This window comes from Cotesia typhae, unplaced genomic scaffold (assembly GCF_013202065.1).
Source record: "Cotesia typhae breed Kobodo isofemale line unplaced genomic scaffold, CoteBio_Ctyphae scaffold_13, whole genome shotgun sequence".
Classification (NCBI taxonomy): domain Eukaryota; kingdom Metazoa; phylum Arthropoda; class Insecta; order Hymenoptera; family Braconidae; genus Cotesia; species Cotesia typhae.
Genome location: NW_027423774.1, coordinates 5,148,136 through 5,160,742, shown reverse-complemented (window position 1 = coordinate 5,160,742; position 12,607 = coordinate 5,148,136). Strand labels below are relative to the sequence as shown.

Genomic DNA, 12,607 nt, shown 5'->3' with positions numbered 1-12,607 from the left:
TTAAAATTTTTTTAAGAATATTTTTAAAATATTAATTGTAAAATCGATTATATAATACATTAAGTATGCATTTAATCGCGGAATCAAATTCTTTGGTAGTAAAAATAAATATAAATTAATAATAAAAAAAAAAAAAAACCGCGGTAATGACGATAAATTTGTGTGAGAAAAAGGGTTTAATAAATTGTAGTAAATAAATTTTACTGTCTAGAAAAAAATAGGGACATTACTTTTTCATATAGCAATTAAAAACAAACGATTATACGGCTTTAATTACTCTCGTAAAAAGAAGATAATAAAAAGGCGATTAAAGCAATTATTAAAAATTTAGCGATAAATTGTTTTTTTTTTAATTTTTTTTTATTTTTTTATTCTTCGAAAGCAGACTCCGACAGGACAATAAAAATAAAAAATAAAAGATGATGTGGGTGAATGTTTATGCATGTGAGCGAGCAGGGCACCGAAAAATATCCTGTTTATGCTTTACGGTACACAATGCACTTGATATAATATGAGTAGCGCGTGCTATTCAAAGCAATACAAGGCGGACAAGGTATAAGGCAATAGTTGTGTAGAGTAACTGCTGCTTGACAGCCGAAATGCGGGCCAGGGTGAAAGCCCTGTCGACTAATTTGGTTATATACCGTATGCTCTCCGTCTCCGTCTAGCTCTATAATTTTATTATTGTTATTATTGATGAAAGTGAGCATGTATTCGTTGTCGAGGTTAACCTACTGGTACTGGAATATATAGATGGATGGATTCTTTGGTGTAGGTACTGCTATCATACATATAGATGTGTAGATACGACTTGTGAGTAATACAGATAACAAGACATCAGACTAATTTCTCTGTGGATGCTACACAAATGAGAATTATTAATCATTTGTTATTCTAATTGTTACAACCTATTACTTGACTACTCACGAGTTGTTATACTGAAAATTATTATTATTATTATTATTATTATTATTATTATTATTATTATATATTATTAAGAGAATGAGAATAATTTTGTTTCCAGGATTCCTAGTCAATTTATTATGATAAGTGTTTAAGCTGCATTCGAAAATGCTCTATCTCTAGATACATAATTAAGAAATGACCTTGTATCTCGTGAACTATTGACATTTTTAGAGATATAAGCTCATCCCGATGTTACACTCATCGAGACCTTTAATTTGAGTACCCACATCATTTTTTTATATATTTATATATATTATATATATGTATATATGAAAAATATATCAAAAATGCATGTGGGTACTCAAGTGAAAGGTCTTGATGAGAGTAACATCATAATGAACTTATATCTTCAAAAAAGCCAATATTTAAGAAAGTACAATGCAATTTAATATAATTAAAAAATGACTTTGTATCTTGTGAACTATTGACATTTTTGAAGATATAAGCTCATCTTGATGTTACACTCATCGATACCTTTCATTTGAGTACCCACATCAATTTTTCATATATTTTATATATTTATATATATTATATATATAAATATATGAAAAATATATCAAAATGCATGTGGATACTCGAATAAAAGCTCTTGATGAATGTAACTTCGGGATGAGCTTATGTCTTTAATAACATCAATAGTTACGAAAGTACAGTACAATTTAACAAAATTTACTATTAAATAAAGTAACATTTTATTTATTTATACACAGAAAAAAAAATTTACTTGAATCAAGTAAATAATTTTGAAGAATTTCATCTTCTTGATTCAAGTTGAAAAATTCTTAAACTAAGAAATTTTTCTTAGTTCAAGTAAATTTTATTCAATTTAAGATTTTTCCATCTCGATTCAAGACAATGAAACTCTTCAAAATTATTTTCTTGGATCAAGAATTTTTCTCTTGATTTAAGTTAATTTTTTTTTTAGTGTAGTTCACAAATCACGGCAGTCACATAGTGACTGCAAGGCTGCTAATTATTATTATTAATTTTTTTTTTTTAAGAAAAAAATTCTAAAAAAAAATAAAAATTATCAGAATAAAATGTTTAACATTTTATTTTAAAATAAAATATTTTTCGATGAATCTAATTTAAGTCTAGTGTGAGGTGAATGTTGAGAAGAATCGATTCTCAAGTGACTATAGATGGGTTCTATTGGAGAAGTTGAGCCCGAGTACCTCCAGAAGACAAGTAAAGGAGCCAAGAGAAGAAAGAGACGAAGACGGGAGGGAAAAAAGTCAATCAGTCTCGTGGTTTGTTATCTATTGGCGGAAATGACAGACGAGAGGGTTTGCTGGTACTCCGAGTAATGACCCCTTGAGCCCCATGTCCAACCCTCAGCCCTCAGTTCTCCTATGGACCACTAGAAATGCGTTAGTGTCAAAGTCTCGAGGGAGACTAGACGGAAAGACCAGAAGAACCAGGAGAGACTGGAAAAATAATATAAAAATGTAACACACACGTCTTCCTCGCTCCTTTGGTCACATGTCACACAGACAGACATATATATTCCCCGGGCCGTCTTACACACAATCTTATATCACCTCAATGTCCGGAAATCACTGCACTGGACGTGGTAACCCCGGATATTGTTTCTGGGCTTTAAAGTGTCGACGGTTCGGGGCGATTCCTCCCCATGTGTGCGATATGTCAACACTCACACACTCACTCACCCCTGACACGCTCATATATTTTATAAGGTTAGACCATTTGATTTAAGAGCCTCCCTCTACTTTGGACTGTATCTATTCGCCTCGGGTTCACTTCTTGGGCAACAGTTTTGTTTGACTATAAGTGTAAGTGAGTCATTTTGTTCTATATCAGGCGTGTCCATCTTGGAACGGGAGTGTCATCTGATAGTGACGAAATATGTCCTAAGACAATCTTGATAATAATAAATTAAATATTTGATAAATTGGGTTATTAGTTATTGTTGTGTTTTTTTTTTATTTATCGTATAAATTTACTGAGTAAATATACTAATATTTATGTTTGTTAAGGGGGATAGCCACTGTGACGCTGGAAAAAATAGGCAATTTTCGGGAATTTTTTTTACTAGGATAATAAAGGAATTTGGGGATCGGGTTTTTTTTGTTTTATAAAGTATATGTTGAGGATAATTCTCCTAAATTTTTATTCAAAAATATTTTGTTATCACAAAGTTATAAACATTTTTGTAGAGCACCAAAAAAATTTCCCCCTCCATTGCCGGTACTGTAACTCAAAAACGGATTATCTGAAACAAAAAAACCAAACGGCATTTTAATCTATAGGAATGTCGCTATCGTCGCACGTAGGGGATTTTGAAAATTTTGATTTGAGAAAAAATGGCGCCATATTGAAAATTTTTTCGTCTTTTTCCTCATTTTTTTGGACTCAAACAGCCTTAAAAATCTTAAAAATTAAAATTTTCAAAATCCCCTACGTGCGACGATAGCCACTAAGTAGACGAATACGGGGAAACAAAAAAATTGAGAATCGGTTCATATTTACGAAAGTTACAGTACCGGAAAGTTTGAAAAAGTCGTTTTGAGAAAAACGCGAGTAAAGTTTTAAGAAGATTCTCGCAACTTTAAAATCTAGTCTTTCACAAAATATTCATACTCACATCAAACTATCAAGTCCTGGGCCATATGAGGGTTCTTCCTCCTTATCTTTAGTATTGACCTTGACTTTTTTATTTTTTTACTGGCCGTTTCCATGCGGCTTTCAGCAGCTTTAACCCGAGTAGCGTCGCGCTCAGCGCAGTATGAGTAGAGTGTTGGTCCTACTTTAACATCGAGATTCTCTAATATCTTCAGAGTTGCTAGAGCCCCATCATTGAATGTAATTGTTGAAATATATAAAGCTATTTCAACAATAAGGGAATAAGAAGAATTTGTTTTTGGGGCGAGCTGCCACACTAATGCATTGAAGCTTTCATTATTATTTTGTGTAAACCCACCGACACATCGTTCCAATAACTCTGGATTCGATAGATCTTCATAAATCGGTATTAAAGCTTCCGCAATATCTGCAGGAAGTGGTGGTTTTTCAACTAATGAGTCCAAAGTATTTGTTGCCACAGCTTTTTGAAATTGACACCACGAATTTGTACCTTCAGGACAAAGAAAATGCTGCGGATCTTCGGGTGATGAAAACTTGTGATAAAATGTTTGCCAAATAGCATTATACATCTCATCAACATCATTAGAATGACGTCTGATTGCTAAACCATAATACTTTGTAAATTCATTAATTGCTTTGTCCGTTAATCGACCTTTCCCACCTAAACTTTTCTGTGTATTTTCTTCTTTTCCTGTTTTTGTCTTCTTGTTAGTTCGTTGCTTCTTCAAAGCCCTTAGTCGACTGCCCATTCGTTTTTGCACGTGATTAATACATTCCTTTTTTTTTTTTCTCTTCACCATGTCCCCATACGGTTTAGCATCACAAATATTTTTATACGTTTTAGTGTCACCATCACCTATATAGTTTACATACTTAACGTTATGTAATAACTCTGATCGCATAAACATCTCTTTTATTCCATCTACCTCCATTTGTCCAGAAGAATTTTCATGGTTTATTGGACAGTCTAGAGCATGGTCTTGCATAAATTGATCGTATTCAGCTGTTCCTTTTTTGAGCTCATTAGCGCACACATCTTACAATAACTGGATTTCATACTTACATCTACGATTTTGCCAGTGAAGTAACCAATTAGAGAAGATATACCAAATGAAGATTTAAACCCTCTTTTCTTCCAACTACCGTCACCGGAGACAGAAATTCCAGGAATGTCATTGGATTTTAAATGCTTGCAGGTTTCTTGGATTTCTTCTTTAGCAGCTTTTTCAACACTAAATCACAACAGTTTCTAGCTGCATTTCTGATTTGTGTGACCAGACGATCGTAAAAGCTATGGAACATTGGTCGTGGTAAATCCATGAAAGCACAAAATCTTTCAGCTCCAGATAACCCAATACTAATTATCCGCATTGCAAAGATGAAACGGCGATTAATTTCATACGCATTCTTGATGAGTGGACATGAATTTATCAAAACTGGATCACATTTTTTGCAATTCACAACTAGTTTAAAACCTAATCCTCGAATACTTGTCTCAGTAAAGTTTACATCACCACCACACTTTTTACACGATACACAGCCACTTAGTAAATTAAATATCGAAAAAAATTTATAATTTTGTAGCTAATACTCGAATCAATTGTACAATCAGATTTTTGTGATAATTTCCTCTTGGAAGCACTATCACGTCGTTGAGAGCCAGTATTTTTTCAGTTTCATATCTGTTGAGCGGTCGATTAAATTTTTTCCTGTCGTTTGGCAGTTTTCTTTCGTTTTTAATAACTTTACTTTGTTTACGATCCATTATTTAACAAATTTTTTTGTTAAATAAACAAAAAAAAAAAAAGATCAGAAGATTTAAAAAAATAAGTAAGTAAACAATAACGAGTACACTAAGAAACTCAATAAATTAAAGAACGAGTGTGTATTCATACAAAACAACTAAACTATGAGGTACAGTATCTCAACAATAAGAAAAAATATACGTTAAAAGTCAAATAATTGTAACGGTTGACAATCGTGAGGGAAAACAATCGCCAACCCGTACGAATCAAAGACGGAGCGAGCAGGCGACGTTTTCGTCGAAGCGCCGCGCGTAAAACGGTCAATCGACGCGCTCTTATAAAAATGACTATAACTCGAAAACTATTCGGAATTTTTCTATAAAATTTGAAATACATAATTTTGAATATATAAACTTCAGTTTAATGAAAAAAAAAAAAAAATTTTTTTTCCGAAATTTTACAGTGGCTATCCCCCTTAAACTTAGGGAACAAGTTTATTTTTTTTATGATATATTGCTCTGATTTTTATTTCAATTTTGTTCACAAAAAATTATAAAATCATTTTTTTTTATTATCTATATTATTAAGAAAATTAAAAAATTTAGTGTCCAGGATATTCTTATGATAAGATCGTTTTTTTTTTTTTTTTGGTGAAATTTAATGTGATTGCAAAGGTCTTGATTTGCATTTGTGCCTTTTCGAGGTTTCATATAATTCTCACAAATAGTCAATTTATTATGATAAGTATTTAGGCTGGATTCGAAAATTCTCTATTTCTAGATACGAAATTAAGAAATGACCTTGAATCTTGAGAACTATTGATATTTTTAAAGATATAAGCTCACCCCGACATTACAATCATCGAGACCTTTCATTTGAGTACCCACATAAATTTTTCATATATTTATATATATTATAAATATTAGGGTGGGTCAAAAAAATCGAATAATTTATTTTTGACTTTATACTCTGAAAAATAGGTTCGTAGACACCTAAAAAGAATTCTCTCCAAGTATAAGCTCTTAATTATAACGGGAAGGTCCTCCGCTTTGCGGGTTTCTATTTTTTTCGAATAATCAGATAAAAAAATTTATATCTCGCTTCCAACTGCTTGGAAAAATATTCCGTGGCATAGATTTTGTGAGAAATTGAATGCTTTACAAAAAAGGTCTCTTATGACTTTTTCAAAAACTCAACCGATTAAAAGATATTCATAGTTGAAGTTTGGCTATTTTAAGGAAAATATTCGTTTTTATTATGAATTTTATAAGTCGATGAAAAAAATTATTTCGGATTGCGGAACTCATGATTTTGTAGGAAATTTACTGCTCTACAAAAATGGTCTCTTATGATTTTTGATTAAGTGAAGCCGTTACGAGATATTCATCGTCAAACATTAACGAATATCAATATTTCCAGTTTTTGATCAATAATTCGATAAATTTTAATTTAAACTATGAGTTTCAGGAAAATTTACATAAATTTGAGTTTCGATCGATAAAGAAATGTTATAAACAATTTTTTTAATATTGTTTTCAGTCTTGAGCTTGTTTGATTGCATTAAAACAAGAAATTAGAGCATTTTTTCGACATATAGCCAATGATTAGTTTAATTTGAAGTGAATGACATATTTCTTTGTCAAATTTAATATGAAAAGTATTGAATCAAGTGAGAAACAACCAGTATTTAACTTTTTTATAGATAAATTTTTTATTGAATTATCAATTGCAATATAATTGTCTATATTTTTAACATAACAGTACGCTATTACTATAAATAATTTCTTTTATTACAATTTGGGAATGTTTTTTGATGTTTTTTGACAACTTGCAATAAGTACTGGAATTGTTCTTCATTTTTGTCAAGCATTGATTATATTCACTGACTAATGCAACAACTCGCTCTGCTGAATCATTGACAACTTTTATTTGTTGAAAGTATTCTTTATTTTCGAGATAACTCTCATTAGTAGGCCATAATTCAACATCGACATCAAGAAAGTCATACGGTAGATCGAAGATTTTGAAAAGATTTAATGACTTTTTAGACACAAAGTCACTCAGAGTTCTCTGCGCCAATTAATTCAAATCTTTTTAGCAATTACAAATCTTTTAGCTTTAGAATCTGTACCTTCACGAGTATTAACAGCTTCAACAATACTTTTTTTACTTCTAATGGAACGCCATCGTCAAACAGTGATAAATGGCAAGTTCATCGCTCAAATACCATAAGTGCGAAATCATTTTTTCACACACGTAGCTGAAGAAATCAAAGGATTGATATGTTTGTACTCCAATAAATTTTTCATAAACTGCAAGTCATGATAAGCAGCAGTTGTTGCAGAAGTTGATGAAAACCAAGCTTTTAAATACAATGTGACTATAAAAATACAGAAATGACGAAGACCATGCAATTCTTTCTGAGAGAGTTTGAATTCATCTCTGAATAGATACATTTTCAAACTATAAATGGCCTTAGCCATCCATCTAGCATGATGAACAGCACCAGGACGTTTGAAAGAAATCTTTTCTTGAGGCATTTCTCCAAGGAAAATCAATGATAATTCCAATAATTCTTTATCTAACTTATTATAACATTTCTTTATCGATCGAAACTCAAATTTATGTAAATTTTCCTGAAACTCATAGTTTAAATTAAAATTTATCGAATTATTGATCAAAAACTGGAAATATTGATATTCGTTAATGTTTGACGATGAATATCTCGTAACGGCTTCACTTAATCAAAAATCATAAGAGACCATTTTTGTAGAGCAGTAAATTTCCTACAAAATCATGAGTTCCGCAATCCGAAATAATTTTTTTCATCGACTTATAAAATTCATAATAAAAACGAATATTTTCCTTAAAATAGCCAAACTTCAACTATGAATATCTTTTAATCGGTTGAGTTTTTGAAAAAGTCATAAGAGACCTTTTTTGTAAAGCATTCAATTTCTCACAAAATCTATGCCACGGAATATTTTTCCAAGCAGTTGGAAGCGAGATATAAATTTTTTTATCTGATTATTCGAAAAAAATAGAAACCCGCAAAGCGGAGGACCTTCCCGTTATAATTAAGAGCTTATACTTGGAGAGAATTCTTTTTAGGTGTCTACGAACCTATTTTTCAGAGTATAAAATCAAAAATAAATTATTCGATTTTTTTGACCCACCCTAATAAATATGTATTTATGAAAAATATATCAAAATGCATGTGGGTACTCAAATGAAAGCTCTTAATGAGTGTAACATCATGATGAGCTCATATCTTTAAAAATATCATAAGTTGACAAAATAACAATAATTTCTTAATTAATGTATTAATTATAATTTCTTAATTATTGATATTTTTAAAGATATAAGCTCACCCCGATGTTATAATCATCTAGACCTTTCATTTGAGTACCCACATCAATTTTTCATATATTTTATATATTTATATATATTATATATATGTATATATGAAAAATATATCAAAAATGCATGTAGGTACTCAAATGAAAGCTCTTAATGAGTGTAAGATCAAGATGAGCTTAAATCTTTAAAAACGTCAATAGTTAAGAAAGTACATTGCAATTTAACCAAAGTTATTATTTAATAAAGCAACATATTTATTTATAATTCACAAGTCACGGCAGTCACATAGTGACTGCAAGTTTGCTAATTTTAATTAAAAAAGAAAGACAATTAAATAGTTTTAAGGATAATTTTTAGTTAGTTCTTCTTGTTTATTATTAAAATATTAAATTTTTACTGCTATGAAATATGTGGTGAGATAAATTTTTTTTTAATAAAATTTATTTTGAAAAAAATAAAGACCCATAAGTTATTTTGAAATTTTTCTAATGAAATAAAAAATTAAAGCCACAAATCTAAAAATAAAAACCTTTAATTCAAAGTAAAGTAAAAACTATATAAATTGATTAAATTCTACTCGACAAGATTTTATTTAAAGGAACACAAACTAAAAAATGTTAAGAACTGGTTATTGTGTTTCAGTACAAATTGAAAATGTAACCCGGCCATAGAAAGAACAACAGAAGCAAGTGTCCCGACGCAGTATGTGAAGAAAGCAACTAAATAAAAGAGAAGTGAAATAAAAGAAACGTAGAAGTAAAATTGACCAAGACAATGTTGGTCCTCATATCAAAGATTGATATCGTCTACGTGACACGGTAACGCATGCTACCTAACGACGAATTAGTTATTTTCCTCTATCGGCCATCTGTCGAGTTGGATTAGTTATTTTGGTTTGTTCGCGACCCGACGTCTCAGTCTGTCCACATCAATAGTCGGTCCGAATAATCTCAAAAATTCTATTATTTTTTTGAGATCACGTCTTTATGCGGGCTCAATTCGGTAATTTTTAAAAGAGCTTTTAGTAAGTGCTAAAAAATACAACAAACGACAATAAAGAGAGCGGTAATGAAAACAATAAGAAAAAGTTTTACAGCAGCTGTACTCAAATGTTTGGATTTTTTCATCTTTCGCTCTTACATTTTCTTTCCTGTATTTTGTGCCAGCACAAGGCTCGTTCTGGAAATTGTATTGATCACGTAACGACTTGATTCCACCAGGAAACTCCAAAAGTTTATTCTACTTTTGTTATTTATTTTCACCGGGATTTTTATTGAAAGCTATTATTCACCTGTTCTACCTTCCGACTAAAAATATATAAATTTTTTAAACTAATCGCTGCTTTACAAACTTTAAGAAATAATTGAGATTAATTATTGGTGTAAGTTCTTTGGAGAACATTTTAAAGTTTTTTTTTTTGTGATTGGTCATCAATTATTTGGTATTTTTCTGTTACTAGTGATTTAAGCTTACAAACTCAATTCCCTTTTACAAAAATAATAATGATATAAGATAATACATTAAAAAATTATAGAAAAAAAATTTTTGAGGTATATTTTGAATTTCTGTTTTGTAAATTAATAATTACTAAAATTAAATAGTTAATTTTGAAACCAATCTGCCGAGTCGTTTCAAAAATATTCAAAAATAAAAACCAAGTAAATAATTTTTTAATTTTTTTTGGAGATAACTTTTAAACTATTTGTCTATCCGATTCAAACCTTATAAAAATTTTTTGGGTTTAAAAAACTGCGTCAAATGCCATCAAAAAATCAAAATCGAACCACGAGTTCAAAAGATATCAAAAAGTTGTAAAAATAAAAATTTATCACATTTCACACACTGGTAAAAGGATTTAGTATGGAGTACTAAACTGATTTAGTAACAAAATTTTTTTTTCATTTTAGTATTATTTGATTATTTTATTCAAATAATCAAACTCGATTTTGGGAGATTTATCAAATCTTTAAAAATTTTCTTAGTGGAGTTTAGTTTACATTTTTTTAATTTGTCTATTGTTGATATGTTAAAAACATGTTTAATTTTAAATTTTATGAATGTTTCAAACAAAAAATATAATTTAATGAGATTCGTTTCTTTATAATACCTTATATTTTTACTTAAAATTATTTATTCTAATTATTTTGATTTATTTTAAGTTAAAAAATTAAGTTGCACGCTAAAATTAGTTCAAAAATTAATTTCTTTGATTCCAATAAACGATTTGTTGAGTACCAATAAATAATTTGTTAAATACTACTAAATATTTATTTGGTGGAACTAAATGGGCTTTAATAAATGATTTAGTACCTATTACTAAATATTTGGTAATGAAAGGTTTGTTACTAAATCATTTAGTATCTGTTACTAAATCTTATTAAATAGAACTAAATCCTTCTTATCAGTGTAGTCACTATTTTTTTCGTAAGAAAATTAAAATATTTTTATAACCAAATTTAGCAAAAAAAAAAAATTTAGAATTTTCCACAAAAAATTTTACTATAAATTCTTTAATCGAATTTTTGATTAAAAATTTTTAGACTTCTTTTCGATGTAATAATTTTTAACTAAAAAAAATCCCGTCAACTGACATCCTCTTCTAACATCGATTCACCGAAGTATTTTAAATTTTTAAATTTCTAGAAATAATTGGGCAGAAAAAAAAGTTAATTTACAAATTTCACGCAATTGTAAGAGCTAATGAGAAAAAATGTAAAGTTTAAATAAAATTCCTTGAAAATCAATAAAATAAAATTAAAAAAAAGTAACAAGTAGAGACAAATCTAAATCAGCTGACTGTTTTTTCAGATCTTGGATGGGTTTTTATTTTTAATTAAGTGAAACGGAAACAAAAAAATCTAGCAGTCGATTAAACAGGGAAAAAACAAATGTTGGATAAAGTGGAATTGGTGTAGCGTCGAAAAATGTATGTACAACTCGCTTGTAACTTGTTGCAATAGATGGAATGATTAAACGAGCGATAGCTTGGACATATAGGTAACGAGTGATTGCGAATGTTACGATAGTATTATCCTTGACATCGGGTTGTGTGACATCCATTGCGTTAGAATATCACCAATGATCGGCGATGAGGATACCGGTGACGGAGAGCGCGATGGCGACCGAACAAGTGGGTGAAAGTGTGTGTAAGAGTCGGTGTGTCATGTGAGTCAGTGAAGGGTGTTGAGCGATAGCGAATCTTCTCACAAACGTGATTGCTTACAAACGGGAATTGACGTCGTGTAATCATTTGAAGCCACATCATGTAATTGGGAGTTTAGTGATTACCCGGGATGTTTTAGCAAAGATAAAACCGCTATTAACTTCAAAGATCTCTGTTTTCCGATAACCCTCTTCAATTATTGTAAATTCTATTGCTTCACGCAAATTTATGTTAATCCCTGCTTATGTCAATTTGTTACAATTGTCATTAGCGGGATTATTTATAGAGCTATTACTCAGTTGTAAAAATTATCAGTTTTACAGAATTGACATTTATAGTTTTTAAATTATCGTTTGTCAAGTTTATTTTTTATAAATTAGATCGAGAAATTTACGCTTTCAGTTATTTTAATGTGTCACGGTTCATTAAGGTGTGATTGACTATCGTTTTAAGTAATTTTATTTCATTCGTTAAATATCACAGGTCTACTTCAATTTTATATATCTCATCTTCGGAATGAAAAATTTAACTAAGAATTACAATTTTTTTTTTTTTTTTTTTTTTATTATTTGAATTTTTACTTGATAAATAGTTTAATAATATTTTTAAAATTCAATGAAAAATCACGAATATTAAAATAAAAAATTGTTAAATTTGGTTTCAGTGATTAATTTACTAAAAATTTTTTTGTAATTATTAATTGATAAATTGTTCAATTTTTAACAAATAAATAACAGAAAAAAAAATTTTTTTATTTAAAATAATTGAT

The 12,607-nt window shown here is 29.5% G+C and overlaps 2 protein-coding genes across 2 annotated transcripts in view; both read right to left on the bottom strand.

Annotated features, from left to right (window-relative positions):
• Mid1 (calcium-permeable channel component Mid1) overlaps positions 1 to 12,607 on the bottom strand; it is a 70,104-nt gene that overhangs the window by 34,474 nt on the left and 23,023 nt on the right. The gene's annotated exons all lie outside the window — the stretch shown is intronic.
• On the bottom strand, positions 3,041 to 5,130 carry LOC141534957 (uncharacterized). Its single transcript, XM_074254620.1, has 2 exons — positions 3,572 to 5,130; positions 3,041 to 3,199 (listed from the first exon to the last, which is right to left on the bottom strand). The coding sequence occupies exon 1, from the start codon at positions 4,554 to 4,556 to the stop codon at positions 3,573 to 3,575; it is 984 nt and encodes a 327-aa protein (XP_074110721.1). The 5' UTR covers positions 4,557 to 5,130; the 3' UTR covers positions 3,041 to 3,199; position 3,572.

Excerpts from the sequence above, each read along its gene's own strand:
- LOC141534957 (XM_074254620.1), bottom strand. The coding sequence starts at position 4,556 with ATGCAAGACCATGCTCTAGACTGTCCAATAAACCATGAAAATTCTTCT.